We start from the raw sequence: 23,164 nt of genomic DNA on the forward strand, positions 1-23,164 counted from the left end.
AGACAGATATCTGCGGATTTGCAGATCTGAGGACACACACTCACACACACATGCTGGCCTTAAATAACTTTTTCTTTTTTTTTTTTCTGCATATTATTTTCCTCTGAGCTGCCGATATCTGACCAAGCTGTGTGGGTGGCATTAGCAGCTGGCACTGCCTCTATCATCTAGATTTCCATCGATACCTGAGAGAAAAACAAATTCAGGATTCGCTTCAGGTGGAGTCCAACGTATTTCTGGGTGGTTTGAACAGAAAAACAACACCCCTGTCAATTCCCATTATGTGTTGTAGTGTCCTCCTGCTTAGCAAATCCTTGCCTGATTTATAAATGAAAAATATCTCTATGAACACATTCCTAATGCCACTCGCAAAATTGGTTGGTCTTGATTCAGTTCACATTAATCCATGTCTTAAGGTCATGGTCATGAGATTTTAAATACCACTGCACAATTATTTGTGCTAAGAGTGAATCGTTTAAAGTCACTTATAGCAAAATAACACCATAGACTGTAACTGTTATAAAGTTAACTGAAGAGACAGCTAATAAACCGATGATATTGCCCCTTTAAATACCTGACAACATTCAGCCTTTACCTGTCTGTGAACGTCTGCTGGGTCTGAGGTGAGGGCGATTTACTGCTGAAAGGTGGCTGACGCTGAATTCTGTACAGCAGAGGTCGGCAGACGGAGCACAGAGGGCTCCCGGGGCCTGACGACAGCATGGCTGCATCTATCTCCATTTTCTCATCAAAGGTGCAGAGTTTTATGGTGGTGATAGCAGCGTTGTGGGTGTCAAGGCGCATGGTGAGGGGCATGTCACAGAAGACGTGCTGCGGTCCAAGGTTGATGCTTTTGCCGGTGTCGGTAATCAGCTCGATGTTGGCGATGGCTGGGTTGTCTGGGGCAGAGGGGAAGAAGAAAAACGTTACTTCCTAATTATGTGTTTTTAAATGCCAGTCGAGATGACTTGGTTTAATTTCAAACTCAGTTTTGTATAAGGAAATTAAGAACTAGTGCTCTGCATCTCACAATATAGACAGTGTAAATGTTTTACGTTAGATAGCAGAGCTATATGTGGTGGCAAGAAAACAACAGGGTTCCCACTCTTAATCAAATCTGAAATACCCATCTTTTCCCTGACTTTCAAGGACTAAAAAGCAAACATTTCTATCATCTGTAATGAACAGAAAAAAACAGGCTATGGTTTTGCTGAGCAGACAAGAAACAGCGACATTTCTGTTAGAAAAGGGCTGACACAGTCCTCCGGTTGCACTGATATTAAAAGAAGTTATTTATTTATTATTTTTTGAATTTCTGACAGTGACCACTATTGCAACCAAACATACACGTTGACAATATCTAGCTAAATAACGTTATAGCGACATACATGGTACAAATTACATTTTGATAAATGGCAACAAAAATTTAAATGCAAACAAAATTCCCTGATATTCCATGACTTAACCCAAAAACGTATCAAATTCCCTGATTTTCCCTGTCTGGAAAAGAGTTTTTAAAATTCCCTGAAATTCTCTGACCTGTACGAACCCTGATACAAATATTAAGAGACAACATAACATGAGAGGCTGTTCACGTCTCAGTATGTTTCAGCTGAATAGCAGTACAAACAGTCAGTAGTTAAAAAAAACATGCTGGGTAGCTAAGTAAAAGAAAAGTAAAGATTTATTACTGTGTTCAAAACAACTGAAACTTTTCTGAAATATTCATTCTCGGGTCTAATCTATCTTGCTGATGAAGTCGTGGGTCTTTATCAACAAGATAGCATGAATATTTCAGGAAACTCCTCAAGAGTTTGGTGTACAGCAGGCTTTCAGTGCGGAGAAGTTGTTTCACATGCCATCCATGCATTTCTTCAACACGTTGTTTTACTGTTCCAGTCTATTTTTTCAGTATGTTTAACTGGTTTCCAGCTGTACATTTCATGCAGTACTGCAGGGTAATGAAACACATCTCAAACTCACAAATTGACCATTACATTTCTGAAACTGTTTTCCTTTAGTCTAAGATGATAGACCCAGTATTATATATATATATATAGATATAGATATAGATATAGATATATATATATATATATATATATATATATATATATATATATATATATATATATATATATATATATATACATAGATACATATATATATCTATATATATACACAGCATTACAGTATACTCAAAGTGTAATCCTGATTCATTTAGCATCTAAATCTATACATAGATATATATATATATATTACATATGCTCCACCTGTTCAGGTTCATTTCCACCTGCATTCTTCACAGCACCATAGCTTTTTCTCAGTCTTGTAGTATTTAGCACTATCAGAAATATCTAACAGCAAACCAATGAATACTTTTGTCACAGGGTGACACTCACTTGCAGAGATGTAGGTGACCCAGAGGGTGAGTGCGTGTGGAATGATGGGATGGAGGAATCTCAGTGAGAGGGTGCAGCCCTCCGTGTCGGGACACGGTGACGTCACGTTAGTGTCATAAAGACTGAGCTCTGGGCTCCACGCCTGGAGACTGGGATCACAGGGCTGCTCTACATCAGGAGGCCCTGGGGTCAGAGACAACATCATGCAGACACAAACACGTGTGTTAATGTATGACAAGGGCTCTCAGTCCTCTAAAGCAGGGGACACAAACACAGCATTACAGTATACTCAAAGTGTAATCCTGATTCATCCATGACGGCGATTAAAAACAGTGTAGTGAGCTTTCAGGAAATACGATGTAAAAAGTACACTGTGGACACTCAGATGATTTAAAATCAGATATGACTGATATTTCTGTCATTCATTTAGACATTAAGATGAAGCATTTTCTCAAGGAGAGATATTTCCCAGTGGTGAAGGACTCTGTTTGGACTGTGCAGGCTGAGAGATGAGTACTTGTGTCTACTGGCAAACAGGACAGGACTAAAAACTGGTATGAATCTCTTACATTAGATGTAGATCCACGAACAGATTCCCCTGAGAATAGAAAATATCAAATACACACACATACGGTACATAGAGTGGCTGACTTGGTCTGAAGCACTGTTTGTCATTTGCACTTTGTGTGCATGTTTCCCACATGTGAGAGTGTGTGTAAAGTAAACTCAGGCATGCCAAGCCCGGCTGTTAAACTGAATGGATCAACCGCAACAAAGTTAAAGTTGTGTGTGTGGCTGACGATCATTAATCTGTGTATCAGAGGTGGACGATGAGTCGCACACAATTCAGAGTTGCTCTCTATCTGCTGTATCTTCAAATACAACGTTTTGTCTGTCGTTTTTAAATCTGTAACCACATTTATCTTTGTGAAAATATCTTACTCGGGTTGTATTTCTCGGAACTATTAAAAGCCCTGAAAATAAAGAATCCCAATCGGATTTTTTTTTTTACTATAAACAATGGGATTCCACATGAATACACAATCTTTAGCGCAAGTTAAGACAATATTAGTAATTTTGATTTGAAAATTTCTGAATTTTATTTTCTTCCTGCTGGTTTGAATTAGCGAGGCTCTAATGAAAAAAGGTGTCATGCATATGATGACAGTTGTGGGGATGTTTCCTTATGTTGCCAGGAAGATGCCAGTGTCAATCAAATCTGAACAAAACACATCCTCCCAGTCTTGAGGAAGCAGATTAGTTTACATTTGACAGTGAGGATATTTCCTTCCTAATTTTATTGTCATGGAGGTCTGCCTCTTTCTCGACATGTGTTGCCTACTTAGTAGTGACTGTGAATATATTTGGGTGGCACGGTGGTGCAGTGGTTAGCATTGTCGCCTCACAGCAAAAAGGTTCCGTGTTCGAATCCGGTCCTGGGCCTTTCTGTGTGGAGTTTTCATGTTCTCCCTGTGCTTGCGTGGGTTCTCTCCAGGTTCTCCGGCTTCCTCCCATCATCCAAAAACATGCACGTCAGGTTACCCGGTGCCGCACTAGTGGCAGCCTGTTGCAGCAGTTCCCCCCTGAGAGCCCCCCCTGCTGCAGTGAAGAAATTTCCCCTCGGGGATTAATAGAGTACTATAAAAGAAAAAATATTTCCCAGAATCACTTTTAACAATTACCAGCAAACTTTCTCTCATGTAAAAGAGAGCTGAATTTTCCAGTTAAGAGTTACAAGTCGTCACCCCCTCACTTAAACATGGCCCTCATTCAAAAACGCAGTCGTACCATCATTACATCAGGCAAAATGAGTTGTTAATTGTTGCAGTGTTAGGGATTAGCCCAACGGAATAACATTAGGGTAGTTACTCTCAGCAGTGTCTCAGGTGAAAGCCAAATAAAATCAGCATGTTAATGAGGTGGTACATATTTCACACCTACTACATCAGCCAAGTGTGGAGGCACAATGGATCGCCTGTCAAAAAGACCAAGACGCAAGTTAAATAATGTTAAATAATTGTTCTATGAACAAGAACTATAAACCTGCAACTGACTTTTTTTTTTAGCTCAGGACATTTTCACAGTTACTGAAGTACGTGATATATAAATGTAAGCAAAATCTTAAATTTTAAAGTAAAAGATCATTTTAATTCAAACTTTAATGTACTGATTATTAACTGAGGAATGGCAAATGTGAAGCATGGCCATTACAGGAAGAGAACTAGACAGTTGAGTTGGTCTTATATAGACAGCCTGTTGGGCACCACAAAGGTAACAAGCAGTAAAGATGACTTGTTAATCTAAAAAAAACATATCTGCCATAAGATTTATTTCTGCACCGCAGTATGGGCTGTTGAGTCCGATGAGAAGCACATCTTAATCCATTTACTCATCCTTGACCAAAGTAGCTTTTATTGCCTAAACAATATGTTTTTGATGCAGTTAACAAACTAAATGTCTGTGAAAATCACACATCTAGAAAGATTAATTATTTAAAGATGTTCTAATTCATATTTTCTAAAGAAATAATAAATTAAATGACTGCAATGTGAAAGGTGTCTCTCATTAACAAACCAGAAAATTAGCACCCAACTCTGCAGATCCATGGAGCTCCACGGGGTACTTTACTTTGGATAACTGCTTTTGTTCTGATTAGTCTCAGTTCTATGGTGAATCAAAAACAACTTGAGCGGGATGTGATGCTCTTCTGGGTCTGCTGATGATGCGAGGATGCAACTGTCAACATGTTGGCAATGACAGCTTTAAAAGGTCACAATAAATTAACATTATGGCCAAATTATTATCATTCATGCAGCTTTAAAATGAATGGGGATATTTTGTGCAACCATTTTCATTTCTATACTTTCTACACGCCAGCGGTACACTATATACAACAACTATACCAAACTTTTTTACATTCTTGTGCAATATATCTACTAATAATATATGTTGAAAAGTGTGGTAGTGGGGCATTGTTTGGCTCAGCTGCAGAAGGGACTGATTGTGGGAGTGGTTCAGGGATCGGTGCCTGGAAGAGGCTTAATTAGCCCAGCTAAATTGAATTCCTGTTTGTCCCTCTATTTCTCTTTAAAACCCAGTAGCAGGACACCGGACGGCTCGCACTACTGGGAACACGGAGCAGCAGGGTGGCTGCTGAACAGACTTGCGGCGAGTGCTCGGATGCTCGGCAGACGAGCACACTGAAATTGTTTATTTATTGATTGTATATTATTTGTTGGTGAGATAAACACCTTGGAAACCATACTTCAGCTGGTTGTTGTCGTTCGTGCTGAGAGAACCACCAGTGCAAGATGCCTGTCACAAAAAGATTTTGTATGTGCATTAATTCCTATTCATGAATCCAGATCTGTATGCATTATATTAATCTCATACATACAGACCTGGAATACTAATTTTGACATGGTAAAGTAAAACAAATCACCCATTGCAACCACTATATTCTCTATATACTTTACATTTCTCTTTTCATCAATTAGTCAGATGAGAAATGTGGTATTGGATTTTACACAGGTACGGACTCTCTTCTCTTTAGTACAACCATGCACCTTTAAAAGCTGACTCGGTACTTCTGTGTTGAAATCGAAGCATCTTTAAAAGTTGATGTAGCAAATAAACCAATTTAATCCCTCACAATACAATGTGGTGGTTTCCATCAGCCTGAAAACAGACCAGTGAAGAAACCAGCCGATATACTGGCACAGGACAATTTTGCCAACGATCCAAGCCAACAGTGTTTTGCGTTTAAACTTATGTTTTGGTTTGCCAGCTATAATATCCGCATTGAATTTTTCCAATTTCCTCTTTCCTCTTTTCCCTGCTGAAGGCGATTGCCCGTCTCCGTTGGCTGACAAAGTGACCCATGCATCATTGTCTTTAGAAGTGGGACAGAGTGAAAAGGGAGCCAGGGGAAGCCAGCAGACTGGCTGTCTCCTCAGCTATGTGCATACCACTGTTTAGAGTAAGACTGTAATTGACTCTTTATCATCGTTATGATCCCGCAGCGAAATAGGGAGCGGTAATCCCCCCCCCCCCCCCCCCCCCCCGCCATACTCCCCCTACTCCCCCTCATCGCTGGTTTTCAAAGCATAAATTCCTGCAGAGGATTTCCACATATTTGGGTAGAGTTTCCGCGGAAGAGAAGCAAAGTGTTATTGTGTTTGTACATTCATTCTTTCAGCATATGTCTTTCCTTGTTTCTTGTCTTCTCTCTCTCCCTCATCTGCTTCCCTGGGTTACTTTTTCTTTCTTTGCTTCTCTCCCCTAACCCTATATGTCATGTCAAACGAAACCATGCTTCCCCAGAAATTATGATTGGAATAACAAGGACCATGTGCTTACATGAAGCGTAATGTTTCAAAGTACGGTGCTACAGGATGCACTTTTTTGGGGATTATGACGGAGGTTCAATGTTTGAACAGCACCCAAACATTACCCAGAGTAGACGCTTATCCTAATAATCCTTGTTCTCACTTTGGCTAAAACAAGACAGACACAGAAAGAGGTCTGTAGCTGAGGCCAATTATCATTTAATGATTTTCTGCTTATTCCTCTTCCAGGAGCCATTAACCTTGCACGCACCTGAAATTTACGGGGAAGAGACGTGTGTGTGTGTGTGTGTGTGTGTGTGTGTGTGTGTGTGTGTGTGTGTGTGTGTGTGTGTGTGTGTGTGTGTGCATTTGGAGGTGAGGGGGGGTTGATCTGCTTGGTGGAAACAAGAGAGAGAAATAAAACTCAAACCTGAAACTGACACATTCCCGAATGTCACTGCTTATTGAAAAATGTATAAGGTGAAGGACGCCAGCTAAATAATTGTCACTTTTACGAGGAAGGATGAGTAAAAACAACAATATGCCTCATTACCAAGATCAATTTTCCGTTTAACATTGCCATTATGTTTTTATTAATATAAGTAGTGGGAAAATAGTTGATTTTAATCAAGTCATTTATCACTCATCTTTTAGTTGCAGCTTTACATACAGCTTCAGAAACCCTAAATTCCTTTTTTTTAATATATATATTCACAATGATCTGAAGCGGATGAATTACCAGTAAAGGGTATAATACTGTATGTATGTTGGATATATAAAAATATATATCTTAAGTAAAGTTTATAGACATAAACTTGACTGACCAGTTGCCTCCTCGGGTGTCCAGTAGCCTGATGTGTCACAGATGCGAGGGGAAGTGGCCTCGTAGGCGTACTGGTGGAAGACGCCATCATTCTCACAGTCTCCACAGTTGAGATGAGACACATGGAGTGAGGAACTGGGACAAAAGCAAACAGAGCTGCTAGTGGCAAGTACTTCAGGTGAATATGTGATTTTCCAGGGAAAGATGGGCTGAGCATCAGTGTGATAGCGGAGGTTATGTGAGGCTACAGTCGCAAAAGAACCGAAATGCATTACAGTCCGCCAACATGGCTGATGTCATTGCACGCACTCCAAATAAGGTGAAGAAAATGCAGCCTTCTATTCTCCAAATTCGGAAAGCCAACATTCAACAACATGTATTGACAATTGAATAATTCACTGCAAACTGGCATTTTTTTTCCCCCATAGATTTACACTGATTATCTTTGTCATCTCATAAAGTCAGGAAAGTATGACGAGACTAATCATGAAGAGCCTTAACGCATTACGAGAAGGTATGACCAGATATTACATCCACTGATTGGTTTTAATGGCAGCCTGATTATGTTTCATCACATATAACTTGTCCATTACTGTATTTGTTAGTTATTCGTCACATGTTTAAATGATAGGTTAAAATGACACGTTCATGCTCAGCAGTCCACCATGGCTTGAGTCCTTTAATGATGTAAACCCACATTCACTTGTTTATTTGCAAAACATGCAGCACATTGCTGGCAGCGTTGTCACTCATAGCAGCTGCAATTATGTGTTAGTAGTACCTGACGAGGGTCTTGGCGTTTCAATATCATTTATTCATGTTGACTCATGAAAATAAAAATGCAAAATTCATAAAGCAGTCATCGAACCAGATAAATATATTCCCCAAAGATTTTCTGGGCTCCAATCAGTTGGAAAAAATGTGAAACGTATTTGAGCACTATAGTTGTAAATTCTTTGTCTATGTTTAGGGTCAAGGTTTATGATAAAGATGCTACAAACGCAGACAACACACTAAATCTAAAGTATTCCTTGATGAGATAAATAAGAGCTTGTACGATCGTACCTTTGATAAAGCGGTCCCCTTGTAGGTGGGAGCCAATAGATGGAGACAGAATCTGTGCTCTGGTCAGTCACTATGGGGGCCAGAGGGATGGGGGCAGGCTGCCGGTCCATCAGCCACTTCTGGTACACCAGGTCTAGATAACAGTGCATCCTGGCCACTTGGTTTGGAGTGAAATGGTTGGTGCAGTTGTCATCTGACGTGGTGCAATTAAAGGAAAAGCTCAGTTAGTCTTCACTGACTGCAGCGCAAATTTCAAGCTTAGAAATAATTCAGTGTATTGCAGACAGAGGAGCTGCAGTACCACCGTGCAACAGCAATGTCCTCAATTAATGCTTTTGAGAATCTCAGTACATACAGGAACATTCAGGTCTAACTGTTCAAGAGTTACTTTGGATAGAAATGACTGTTTTAGTTTTCTGCTCTACAATAATAACAATAAAAATGTTTTAAATACAATTAATCAAGGGTTAACTTCTCAAAAATAAATTACAAAAAGTCAATCCAAGTTATTTATCAAACAATAGATGGAGGATAAGTCTTGTAGTTATTCTTCAAGCATGTGTGGCAGTGTATTCGAGGAGGTGAATTACTTTTACATATGTGCCTCACATCTGTCTATTTTGAAGTGAAACAGATCACAGTCTACAGCCTTTGTAACCAACACCTGAATGTTTAAACTGCTACTGAAGTTTGTCATTGTTGTAAAATAAAGTAACGTTTCTTAATATGTAGTATGCAGTTAGAGAGTACATCTATTTCATCTCCTAATGTACTCTAACATAAAATGTGTTGTGCAATGCAGTGTAATTAGCTGGTTTTGTTGGGCACAAGAAGTTCATCCTCTGTACCTGTGTAACTCATGTAGTTGCTGTACGGGGTGTCGTGGTAGGTGGTGACTCCACAGGTATCGTTGACAGCTCCGGGGTCGTGACAGGCTTTGGATTTTGGTGTCGGGGCAGTGTCGGCACACATATCTCCTGTCTCCATGGACGGGGTGGTCTCCTGCACACGCACACGACAGAGACATATAAATGCATGATGACACCAAATGAACACAGAAGAGTAAGAAGCTCCATCCGGGTAGTCGTGTCTTTATTTAACAGAGAGCAGTTGATGAGTATCATGTCTAAGGAATTGAAAATGTCACCAAGTTCCTGTGAAGCACATTCAATGTTTGTATAAAATGGCCAATCAACGATGCTTTCCTACATAAGGGAACAACTTTAGATATTGCAATATATTAAAGGGAGCAATTAAGGGAGATTATATTCTATTCTTATTATAATTTTCTGATTGGTAGGTACACCTGTAATGATAATCCCAAACAAAGCATCCTCACAAGAAGCAGATTTTAACAGTCCTACGGTACCTGACATGGGTCATCACAGGAGTCCCGCTCGCTCACCCCCTTGAAGACATGGTACAGTCCGAATATGTGTCCCATCTCATGGATCATTGTGTTGTGGTGGCCCATCGTACCAAAGTAAGACGGGTTCAGGACCATCCCCCCTGAGGACCAGATCAAATTCACTGTATGACCCATAATATTATTCTCTATAGATATTTGTTTTTTGAGAAGCAAGTCAGTCAAGAAAAATATAGTAAATTTAAATGACTAATTGAACAGAGAAAAAAGTGAATGATGAAGATAATGAAAATAGAAATTTAAGATTGTGCTCCCCCTCAACACTGCAACAGTTGGGCCAGGATGCAATGATTTTTGATTGTGACGTGTAAAATGGTTTAGTGTCCTTTGGTAAGACATGAAGGCCCTATTTTTGTGCCCAGCGCGGTGGAGATTCAGGTATATTGGCATTTTCACAGCTTTTTGCCGCACTTGCAATTTCCGTGTATTAACGTCAATCTGGCTGCACAGAGAAACGGCGAGCATAGGGTGAATCGGCAAATACTGTAGTGCAGTGCAATTTTTGTGTCAATTGAGGTGGACAATTTTTTTTTCCAAGCATTTCTTTAAGAAAAAATATCATGGATTATTACTTTGGAAAAAATATCTTATTTATGTTTCCGTAAACACATTAAATAACTTCTGGAACAATTATGATAATGACCCTGCTCCGTGCAAGGAGGTGAGGATACTTTTATGTCTGTTTGTTGATCTAGTTAGCAGTTAGCGACAAGTTCCAATTAAATAGAAAGTTGATATGGACACAGGATCCTGAACTTTTTTTAACATGGTTATGTCCATTTGATATATTTTTGAATAAAACAAATTATGTCACTGTGTTCATTCTAATTTTTAAAAAAAAGGAAACAATTTATAATGTAAAAAAAAATAACATTTAATTGGAATATTAAAGATTTAATAAAAATCTCAAATAAACAAAGACTGTCATAGTTTGGGGGTCGTGACAACAACGGCCATATTTGTAGAATGCTGATAATCACAGTCAAGAAGAGACATGAGTCATTGGTTTTCAGTGTGTTTAGTGGTGAAGCCATTGAGCAATAAAGACATTAAATACGTAGACACCAAACAACAAGGCCTCAACTTGTCATCCACTAACTTGTTTTTAAACAGGGACAGATGCTGTGCAGCTGAAATAAATGTCATGTGGGACACATTCAGCAGAAAACTGATCTCAACAGAAAAATTTAAAAATGTAACATTAACTGACAATACAACTGGTGGCAGTAAAGTCATACTCCACATTTAAATCGATTAATTTCAACCTCATTCCAACAGATCTACAAAACAATAACATGATTTATATAAATATCAGTTGTTTGTGTTTCTGAAGCAACAACCACAATGAATATTTTAGAACAAAAGCTCTGGCAGCCATAACTAGAATATTTCAATACCATACCAGCGAAAAGTTTATACGTTCGAATGAATATAATTTATATTGTGTGTGCACTTTGTTTTCTGAGTTGTCCAGCTTGTCCTGTGGTTGAATTTCTGAATACGCAACTTTATACAATTGTGTTTGGCAAAGCGCTGCTGCTCCCTTTACAGGAGGAGTGTGTAGGGTTTAGTGGCATCCAGTGGTGAGGCTTCAACCAGCTGAACATGCTTTGACTCAACCTCCCCTTCCAAGTGTGTAAGAGAATCTACAGTGGCCACAAAACTAACAAAAAAACACAAAAGTCCCAGGAGAGCCAATGTTGGTTTGTCCCCTCTGGGCTACTGTAGAAGCGATGCAACACGGCGGCTCCATGGAAAGGGACTAGGTATACTTTGGAGTCTCATATGGTAAAGTGAATGCAACGATTCTTAGTTTCAGGTGATTATACACTAAAGAAAACTTTGCTGTGACTATTATATTTCATTGCTGACAGTAGATCCCCAAAATCCTACACATTTACCCTTAAATGGAGAAAAATAAACTTGTACATTTTGAATGTAGACAACTGCATAGAAATTCTAATTACAAACAGATATGGGGAAAGGTCCGGTAAAGTAAACATGTGTGTTTGCACCCATTCTTCAATATCAGGTTTGACAACTTCTTATCAGTTTTGCCTTGATTATGCTGTGTAAGCAAAGGCAGATGAAATTAATTTGTGCCAGCAAATTTGATTGTGTGTTGTGGATATAAAACTTTAACAGTGTTTAGCCTAGAGTGACGGTTATTTTCATTGAATCACACAGCAATGTTTTGGATGTCTCAATAATCAATTTAATCTATTACACTTGTACCAAATGCCCAGCAGAAGTTGCCACAGTTTAAAGTGATATTAAAACTGAGGAATATAATTACATATTCAATCTGAAAAAAAATTGCAATTATATGAAATAAATCAAGGTAATAAATCAAATGCATAACAGACTCAAATATTGGCAATTTAAACATGAATTTATGTGCTGTAACCAGACCTTCATTGGACGTGCTTTCATATACTCGTGTGACCGTGTCCAAAATCACTCTGTTTTTCACTCATTTACTTCTTCCTATATGAAAGAAGCAGTTTACACGAGAGAGCCACAAATTAAGGTTGCAGACATAAACTAGGCATCGTCACTTTGCATATCATCACCATCAGCGCGTCGTGAGTGCATGAATGGGATTTTTTTACATCTTTCAAATGTGGAGAATTGCATTTTGGGATTGTTAGCAGAAAGTAGTGTAGTGCATTGTTTTACATTTTCTTTGTGGATATATTTACACACTCGACTTTGGACAATATAATATAATAGCGGATGGTGTATGTTATGCACTATGTAGTAAATTGAGGGATTTCTTTTCAGACAGCCTTTAACCTATCTGGCATTAAGTAAGGACATTTTATTATCATATACTGATAATTGCTAGATCTAAATCATACATCTATGGACCTTCTATCCTAACAGATCATCCATTGAGTCAAGATGTAGAGAGTAAAGGGAAATCACTGTGATGTTCTTCAGAACATCTTTGTTGGATTATATCAGTTTGAAACTGTTGCAGCAGAAATTTTAACTCGATACCGATCAACCAATCTTTAATGATAAAAAGCCCATTATCTTCATCCTCCTGTTCCTCACTAACACAAGTGAAGTCGAACTTGTGGGGAGTTTTACTATTTTTAAATCCGTTCACTCATCACACTTAAAATGAGCTGCTGGCCAGAGGCAGCAATATTATGATGTCATCATTGCTGACAGTGTAGTGCTGTGCACTGGAAGTGTCCTTGATGGAAAGGAAGAGAATGAGAAGAAATGTACTTCAACTTGTTTTTCATCCGTTCTTAATGAGGCTGTGCCATCAGCTTCAGAAAAACATGAAGTCTGTGAAGTAGCAGCATTCACACGTTTAGAGTGTGTAAATAATTCCAAAGAAACATTTTCTTTAAAAGATAAATGCTTCCTCAAGAAGTACATCAACTCCATATGTCTCCTACTTTTGATTCCAATAACTACTTTGTACTGGCACATGAAGAAAAAAGTCAGTAAATTAATACAGAACAGCTGGCAAGTGGGCATGGGTGGCAACAATGGTACAGAGCCCAAACTGACGTTTGTTTGTTTGGTTGTTGTTGGGTTGATTAACCTTTTCCAGTGGAAAGGTCCTAACGATTGGCATAGGAAAGAGGCAACGTGCTGGGAATAAGATAACTCTGCCAGCTCCAATTGTTCTCCCCATCTAATTTGGAAATGGCCAACGCAGACTACAACAACTGGAGGTTGAGGGAAAAGATGAATGGGTAGCTTAAAAGAAAAAGTGGCACAAAGTGAAAGAGGCACAAGCAGGAAGTAAGACTCGCAAAACTGGAAATAGAGGAGAAAAGGGAAAGGGAAAAGTTTAGAAATAACGGAGGGAGAGGAACACAGACAAACAAAATTGTAATTGTAATGTAGCTTGATATAAATCAACTCACCTTGGTGTGTAAGAGCTTCCTTTGCCCATGGCCAGGTTGCAGCTCCTGCTAGCTCTTCACGCACCGAGTTGCTGGCAAAGAAAACATTGAGTGTGTCTGTACCGTTCAGATGAAGATCCTCCTTCAACTCTTTCACACTCATGTAGGCCCTGCAGAAATAGAAAGAGAAACATGTAAACATTAAAACACAATTTTTAGTCCTGTTATAGTTTATGAACACAGAGTTAGTAGACTAACATGGTGTACAGTATGCCATTTGCATCCATGAAAGTGAAGTGAAAGAGAATCTAACAGTACAGGTGTCCCTAGTAAATCCCTGTTACGATGCTCCAGGTAAACACTTGAGTCAACTACCTGTTAACTCAGCGAAGTCATTAAATTGCAAAGTTCTAGCTGCCTTAAACTTTAAATATATAACTGTAACTACACTCTTTTGAGCTAAACGTGATTAATTTCCCTGCCTCTTTAGAAAATAGTGAAAATTGTAAAGTGTTCCAAAAATGAACCTGTCAAATATTGTGTTTGTAAACCTAGTGATTTTCTTTGCAGTAGTGCTGCGTTCAAATGGAACTCGTGAGCTAGTGATCAGGACTTGGGAGGTTGTGTGCATCGTATGCTCGGCGTTCAAGTGGTTAAGTTGTAAAAACACAATTGCTAGGTAATGGCAACAGGGACGATGTCTGGAAGCCACTGAGGCTCACAATTCAACATTTTCTTCAGACATAGGCTATTATCTAAGTTATGAAGACAAACACTACATAACTAAAATCACAATATATTAGCTTAATATCCAACCAAAAATGAACTTCCATAGCCTCTGCCATTTCCATTAAAGCCAGCAAACACGTCACAACTCATGAACTCAAGGCTTATAGAAAATATCAAGTTCCGATGTCGTGAATACCACATTAGGGGGCCGTTTATATGGACTCTTCTCATGTACACAGTAATTACGACCCCATTCCACAGACGTAGAATGGGAGGCGGAGCTTCAGTTTTCAGGCTCCTCCCCTGTGGAACCAGCTCCCAGTTTGTGTTCGAGGGGCAGAAACCGTCTCTAGCTTTAAGATTAGACTCAAAACGTTCCTTTTTGATAAAGCTTATAGTTAGGGCTGGCTCAGGTAGACCTGAACCAACCCTTAGTTATGCTGTTATAGGCTGAGGCTGCTGGGGGACCTCGTTACATGCTGAGCTTCTTTTCTTTCCTCCTACTCTTTAACTGACTCGTACCTCACCATCCTTTTCTCTCCCATAGTTTCTTCTTATTGTCTGTTGTCTCCATTCAGTTCCCTCGCTCACGTAGTTTCTGTTCTTTCTTTTGCAGATGTCCCGTCATAGAGCTGCATGTCTCTGATCTGCGCTTGTCGTCTCCACCAACAGTTCTTCTCTTATATCTCTATGCTGTCCTTTTCTTTCTATGCTCTCCTCTCACCCCAACCAGTCGAGGCAGATGGCCGCCCACCTCTGAGCCTGGTTCTGTCGGAGGTTTCTTCCTGTTAAGAGGGAGTTTTTCTTCCCTCTGTTGGAGGTTTTTCTCCCTTAAAGAGGAGTATTTTCCCTCCTAGCTTATGTGGGAATTGTGAAATTGTTGGGTTTCTCTGTATAATGTTGTAAAGTCTTGCTGTAAGGACTTCAATTTGTTAAGTGCCATGAAATAACCTATGTTGTGATTTGGCGCTACATAAATAAAGTTGAATTGAATTGAATTTGAACACAGCATAAGTAAGCGACCCTTACTTGGTCTCTCATTGTTCTCATCCATTTTGTTGCACCTATACAACTTTTAGCTAGCCTATGGGATATCTATTACATTTTTTTGTTCAACTTAATTTGCAATATGTAGATATTTTAACGTTAGAGACAGAGATAACGAGACTAGCGTTAGCCCAGCTAACGAGGGGAGAACGTGCATCTAGATTTTGTGCTAACCAAGGATAAGGATGTCTGGACAACTAAACAATGCAACTAGATTGACTCTTCTTATTCAGCCCATGGCATTAATCCAAAACATTTTAGAGTACGCCTTTAATCTTTGGCTGAAGTGATGCAAATTAGTCTTGTGAAAGTAGGTTCAGGTGCTTCTGGTGTATACTCAGTGTAGGGTACCTCTTTAGCAAACGACAGTTTGCTTCAATCCATCAACATCCATCTCTGCCCTGAACATAACTTCAAATCCTAATTGTTTGAATTGGTCAGGGTACTTCAAACCGCTGCCCCCCACAGCCCAACATTCCCACATTTTCTTCTCTCGATCTGTGATAAATTACCCCGGAGATACTTTGATGTGTGAAACCGGGTTTGTTTTTCCTCGGCTGTGGTGATGTCACATGTCATTTTTCTCCTTTGCTTTCATAGCTGGAAAGCTTTTGCACCTATCACCATTAAGCCCTACTGGGTCTGAGAGCTGTGCAGCGGGGTCCCACCGACTGCCCAATGCCTGCATGCCAGACAGTTTAGGCTTTTAGCTGAGTCTCCTATGGTTTTCTGGAGCATCAAAACTGTGTGATGGGAAAAAGGATTTGGCTCTATGGGAGTGTGTGTATCTGTGTGCACGCATTTAGGGTCTTCCACTGATGTATCCTTAAATCATTGGGTCAGATTAGGTTACTTCATATTTATAAAAATACATGCTGGTAAATGTATGAATCATGCATGACATAAGTCTTGTTTTGTTTCAACTCACACAGGCAAAGCTTTGGATTTAAGTGTTTTTTGATTATTAGAACGTAATGGATTATTGTTTTATGTTGCATTTATTAGGCAGGGAGTTTAGGTTTTATGTGATTGATCAATTTCAGCTGTGCTGGGCTAACTTTGTTAAAATTATTAAGGCATAATTTAATCTTTCCCTCATTCAAGTGTATTTGAATGATTTGTTTTCTGTCAGTTTCCTATAAAAGTAAATTAACTTTTATGCTTTTGATCAAGCTCAGCTTAAGGGCTGTTTTTATTCATATTACTTAGCCATGCTTGAAACTTAAAAGGTTTAAAAGTGCTTGTTTTTTTTTCATCAGAAATATAATTTAAATAATTGGTCATTACAAATGCTTTTCAGGTCTGGCTCAGTGCTGCTTACACTGTTCCAACAGCCTGAAGGATAGACAGGTGAGCTTGTGACCATAAGATGTTGGCTTTCAGCTGGGGAAAATCTAAATGGATGAAATAAGAAAGCAGTGATCCCCATCCTCCCATACACCACTGTCAATGTGCCCTTAAGTGAGGCACTTCCCTCTAAATTGGTCCAAAGGTGTTGGACAGCAGCCAAGAGTCCCACGTGTGGGTAATCCTCCCCCTAATGCAATCCCTCCCTTAGTGTATGTGATGTACAGTAAATAAGAATATGTTTTCTCAGGCACTTTGCCTGACTAAATAATGTTTTTAAGATTTAAGATGCTTCAGGGAAACCCTGTTCTCAATATATTACTGACGCTGACTTCAACTGAGACTGTGTGCAGTATCCATCACCCTGGGCTGCGCAATTACAAGTGACAGAAAGTTGACCACTAAAGAGTTGACTCTTCAGCTTCTGAGACTCCGATGATGCCTCAATGGAAGAGTACGGCCAACCTGGCAGAATTAAATGGCTCTACAAGACTGAGGTGAAAATTCTGGTTATGAATTAACAAAATTTGTGGGCTAGTCAAACCCTGTATGAATCAACAGTAGAGTCAGCCCAAGTACTGTCACCATGTAAAAGTGTAGATGTGCGTCCATTTCAAATATTATTGTTGAAAATGTCAGTTACTTTGAGCCCTCAGGAACCAGAGGACATAGTCCAACTACAAGTACCACCTCAGTTGTGTACCTCCACAAACCAGTCAAGTTGAAGTTATTCTAGCTATAGCTTTGTTATTCTTGTCTGGGGACTGTATACTGTAATGGTTGTAAATTCACAGAGAAACAGAAAACAGAATTTAATTCCTTGTATGTGTTCACAGGCGTCTTCAATAAAGCTGATCCTGATTGAACACAAAGTTATAGCCATGACAGCAGACGATAGTGCAGTGCTTAATGACCAAACATTTCTATCACTCTTTAAGTTTATAACTTTATTCAGCTCCGTGCACGTCACAATGCTGCACATCTTTCGCGTGCAAAAGGAGCAGTCTCTGAATGTATTGATCCACCCTCACATAGTGCTTTACCACCTTAGTGGTCTCACAACGCTTTAGTTTGCCTCCCATTCACACACACAAACATTCACACACCAACAAATCTGCCATGCAAGGTGATCACTTGCCATTAAGCTTAATTTGGGGTTCAGTTGCCCAAGGACAATTTGGCATATGGACTGGACGCCAAGATACAAGACATACCTTGATTCCAGTGCTTTAGTCATTTCTCTGAACATGTCTTTCTTGACTACAGTATTTGTAGCTAGACCACGTCTTTGCATAGATAGATTGTTATTGCGATCATAACGTCACTCCACCACTTGCTTTTCCTGTGATAGGTAGAACCTTGAGAAAATGCCTCTTCAAGTGATGTCCGACCCTTTGGTTTTACTGTGTCACTGGTGCTACTGGTTGATGGCCTCCAATCTGACGACTGTAACCACATAAACTGTTTGTATTCCATCTACTGAGGTGACTATGCTGCTACTGTTACCACCATCAGTCGCTCGCAAAATTTTACAATATATATTATTTTAGTTTACAATAGATTTTTTTTGAAGCCCAAAAACTTCCAAAGAGCAGACAAAGATATTCTCTTGGGCACATGCTCTTCTGGCTTATCTCTGGTCTTCCTTTATTCACGCTTCATCGCTCTTTTCTGTTCTCAAAATTACTGTAGCTACGGAGCCTCTCCCATGTTTAAAATATTGTTGCACCACCTGGCTATCTAGCTACTGTACCCAGCATGCCATTCGGCAGTGTGATTTTGCAAATGTCACACATTGTTGATGTGTCACATATTGCTTTGTGCAATAGAGTCATCCCCTGTTAAAGTGTGTTAGCTGTGGGTATTGATTTTTGAGTTATAAAGTTATAACTGTTCGTGAGAAGGGTATCCGGTCTCCTCTCAATACAATCAACATAGAGCCTCTATCAATGCAGCAAAATGGTATTCACCTGGATATAATCCAAGTTATATTAGTGTATGACTTGAGGCCCAATGTATAGTTATAATATTTTTTTTAACACTGCACTGATATGGGGGTATATGAAAATTTGCGGGATGAACCTGTATGCCGCACAGCACTTTCAGACATTACTTCAAATATGCATGTTGCTCCAAGGAAGCTGCAAATTCCAAAACATGGAGATGTTACATCTTCAGCAGACAGCCAGATCTGCACTGTATAATCATCACAGTTTCAAGGTGGGTGCCGTGGATTAGTGTCACCAATTCAATATCCAACCAAATATCAGTGGGCACAATCTCCTCCACTGTTTTTGAGTGATAGTGTTGAAGAAAGGCCAGAGAAGTGCAGAGCATGTCAATGTCAAAGTAAAGCGTTTTTTTTTTTTTTTTGCTCCTTTGTATAAAAAAATGTCATCACTAATTGTATTTTGTTAGATATTTGTGTGAAATTCTGACATAATTGGTGCATGACTTCTGGAGTTAGGGACACAAATGTGTTTTGTGAGATCACGGTGACCTGTGACCGCTAAAATCTCATCAATTCATCCTTGAGTCTCAGTAAACATCTGTGCCAAATTTGAAGAAATTCCCTCAATATTACCATCACAACGATGGGCCACACAGATGTACTGTATGTACATATGAAAGGACAGATAGACTGACAACCAAAAAAAGCATAAACATGTTGAAATTTGATTTTATACACTTTATTAATCCCCAAGGGGAAATTTCTTCACTACAGCAGGGGGGCTCTCAGGGGGGAGCTGCTGCAGCAGGCTGCCACTAGCGCGGCGCCAGGTAACCTGACCTGTGGTGCATGTTTTTGGATGATGGGAGGAAGCCGGAGAACCCGGAGAGAACCCACGCAAGCACAGGGAGAACATGCAAACTCCGCACAGAAAGGCCCAGAACCGGATTCGAACCCGGAATCTTTTTGCTGTGAGGCAACAATGCTAACCACTGCACCACCGTGCCGCCTTAAATGAAGTAAATGCAAAACATCCAAACAGTTGGTCAGGTCTGAATGAATGCAGTGCTAGGAGAAGATAATAACACAGATAAACAATTAAAAGTCACTTTTATTGTACTTTAGTGCATGAGCGTACTACCACATACTGAGAACTACTTAAGCCTATCATGCAATGCCATGGTGGTCAGCTAGAATTGAGAAACTATATTTGTCTACCACTGGCTGAAATCAAGGATTTGACTCAAAAATGTCTAAATACTTTGATGGTAAATATGCCATGGTGATCCTTTTAAACTAGTATTAGGCTACGTCATGCAGGAATGAAAGGCTTAACAGGTGTAGCAACAGTAACTTAGGTCTTAGCAAATGGGCAAGTGTGCATGCTGTGGCACACGTTCTCTGACACTGTAAGCATAAGGCAGGCGTGAGGCATCATTTGTGAGACAGAATCAAATCATTCTCATTCAGACATAAAGCTGTTTTTGGAATCACTTTTATTAGTGATTAAAACATGAGAACAATAAAACTTGACTAGAATAAAACTTGATCTCAAATAACAACATCATGCATGAGATTCACATGCACGTCAGGCATCAAAGAAGGCTGGAACGTAATTGTTCTTTCAGGGGAGTTGCCTGGAGCCCCTTGCGCATACGTGCACTGTCCAGGATTAACTAACCAAAAAATGTTAGCAAATCCTGGACATGTGTCAGAGCAAAAATGGACATGATGTCCCCCTCCACCCCATCACTCCCTCTCCACCTTCGCCTTTCTCTCTCCCTCTCCATCTTTCCCCCTCCTGCTCCCTTTTCTTTATTGCGATGCCAGAATCTGCCGTCTACCTGGCCATCGCTCTTGAACTGGCGCTCGACAACAAATTTGTGTCATGACAGCAGTTGGCTACGACAACCTCTGGCCCTGTACTGGCCAGCAGCAGCTGCACACATATAGAGTCCCACAATCTGTATACCTGGCCAAGAGCTCAGAGAGAAGGGGGGGATATCAAAAACCAAGATCCTAAACATAAAAATGTTTCAGTGCTCCACAAATGCCAGCGAAATGTCATCCTCGCATTAATTCTCTCTCTGTCTGAAAAAGTTGTGTGTTGGGATTCCAGGTACACAGATGCACACATGCATGCCGGCATGCTAAAGGACTCACACACACAAACATTTTCATCAAGCTGGAGTCAGGACCTTTCCAGAAGACCCACAGTACTGCTGGTCCACTGGGACGCTTTTTACAACACTCTGGTCTCCTGTGTATTGGCTGTTCATGTTGTTTTTAGTGGAGGGTCAGAAGCTTATAGACAGGAACTCCACTGCAGGAGGTACGTTGCTGCCTTGAACCACACTCATACTCTGACTTTTAAATGTTGCTTTTAATATCTGAACAGCAGAAGCTTTATAAAAAAGCTAGCACAGAGCCAGATCAGATCCAGAGCCACAATTGAAAAAACATGGTCACATTAAAACACATTACACTGATCTCTCCGATTCTCAGTCATATATCAAACCAAAAGAGATTCCAATTATTACCCAAAGGTACGTGTGGTGGATATTCATTTGTTTTTTAGAATATTCTTTGCAATAACTACCCAATTAAATCTAGTATAAATCAAAGAGTATTTTATATAATTGAGGCCAAGAACCAGACCCTAAAAAAACCTGTGTGTTTGTTCAAAACAGCAGAGCAGAGCGCTGTCAGCTGTCCAACTTTTTTCATTAGTGTCCATCTCCTCTCTGCAGGGTACAGAGCTCAGGCTGAGATAGGGAACATCTGACCATAACAACCACCAACTACATTTTTTCCGATCTGTTTCTCTGTGTCTATCCCACCAAGCTCCTGACAGGACAACATAAATTAACATTTACTTATGACACACCTGAAGGACTTCCTGCATATGGCCAAGCAATGAGACCACACATATGCAAGCCAACATTTTTTTTTGTTACTTCTACCTAACTTTAACCTGCGTCTTCCAGGGAAAGTAAACCAAGCACTATGTTCTTTTCCAGCAACAGCCGCTCTCACATTCAAGCTGTACAAATTCACACCTGGTAGCTGCACAGACAGTCTCTGTCTGTTGGATGTTGGGAGCTATCCAGTTAAATCTCTTCTGTAGGCCTACTCAAAATGTTGAAAGTTAAGTGCCTTGCTCAAGGGCCCTTTGTGTTTCAAGTAAGGAAAGTCAAGACTTACCAAAGGATTCACGCTGGTCTATGATCTTGACACAACAACAAAAAACAGCCAGGAGATCTTTTAGGTATTAAAGATGTTAGTTACAACTTTGTGGAAAAAAGCGGGGGATGTTAAATAAATTTGGACAATAGCTATGCTACCCAAATGCGACTGGAAGATTTGGTGAAGTTCCCCTCTTAGCACTGATTAAACTGCCAAAAGCTAATTTCTTCCAATCAAATTACATATTCAGAAGTTTTCCATGAAAAATCCCCCTACTGCCTTTAAGTGGCTTAGATGTAAGGCTACACCCCTCCCTTCATTCAGTGCATTCGGATCAAGCAGCAACCAACCGTGATGTCACCCATTGGTTTGCAAACTGCTGGTCTGAACCCTCAGGTTCGGTATTTTGATTGTCGCCATATTGCTATTTTGGAGCCAGAAGTGACCATGCTTTGAAGAGCTGGGGAGGAGCGAGCAGTAAATCTCACTTAATCTGATTGGGAACCCTACAATACTACGGCCACCCACCTATAAGTGAAACCTGACAGCATGACAGGCCTGTCAATCAAACAGACACGCCCCTAAAATTACATCTTTTTGAAGCCTAATATCTAATTAATGATGGAACATTTGCAGGTGGACCACCAGAAAACGATGTTGAATGGTAGTCTATTGGAGCCAGAGGCTTTTGGGAACCAACCCCTTGTGGCCTTCAGCGGTATTACACTTTATGGCATTTCCTCATTGGTCTCACTGTTCTGACCCATGAGCTACGTCCACTTTGATATGAAAGAAATCCCCGCCCATATCTCCACCCAGTCCTACGCCGCTTGTCAGCAGTTCCAGCTGGCATACTATGAAAAAAAAACCACCCAAAAAGTTGACAGCCATGCTGTTGACTGCTTATTTCACTCATCATATGTCTTGCATCATATAAAAAAATTATCACATGGTCATGGTAAAAAGGTTAAAAACTTGATTTTCATTCAAG

General features: G+C 39.9%; 1 protein-coding gene across 1 annotated transcript in view; it reads right to left on the reverse strand.

The window, feature by feature from the left end:
* The window catches only part of pappa2 (pappalysin 2), a 74,826-nt gene that overhangs the window by 41,403 nt on the left and 10,259 nt on the right, over nucleotides 1–23,164 (reverse strand). Inside the window, exons 5-11 of the mRNA XM_069164652.1 lie at nucleotides 13,935–14,083; nucleotides 9,985–10,124; nucleotides 9,464–9,617; nucleotides 8,616–8,808; nucleotides 7,552–7,685; nucleotides 2,400–2,582; nucleotides 596–899 (exon numbers count right to left, since the gene is read on the reverse strand). Coding sequence (XP_069020753.1) covers nucleotides 596–899; nucleotides 2,400–2,582; nucleotides 7,552–7,685; nucleotides 8,616–8,808; nucleotides 9,464–9,617; nucleotides 9,985–10,124; nucleotides 13,935–14,083 — 1,257 coding nt within the window. The remainder of the gene's footprint in view (nucleotides 1–595; nucleotides 900–2,399; nucleotides 2,583–7,551; nucleotides 7,686–8,615; nucleotides 8,809–9,463; nucleotides 9,618–9,984; nucleotides 10,125–13,934; nucleotides 14,084–23,164) is intronic.

Source organism: Embiotoca jacksoni, unplaced genomic scaffold, assembly GCF_022577435.1.
Source record: "Embiotoca jacksoni isolate LCO1_2020_lvr unplaced genomic scaffold, fEmbJac1.0.p SCAF_31, whole genome shotgun sequence".
NCBI classification, from domain to species: Eukaryota; Metazoa; Chordata; class Actinopteri; family Embiotocidae; genus Embiotoca; species Embiotoca jacksoni.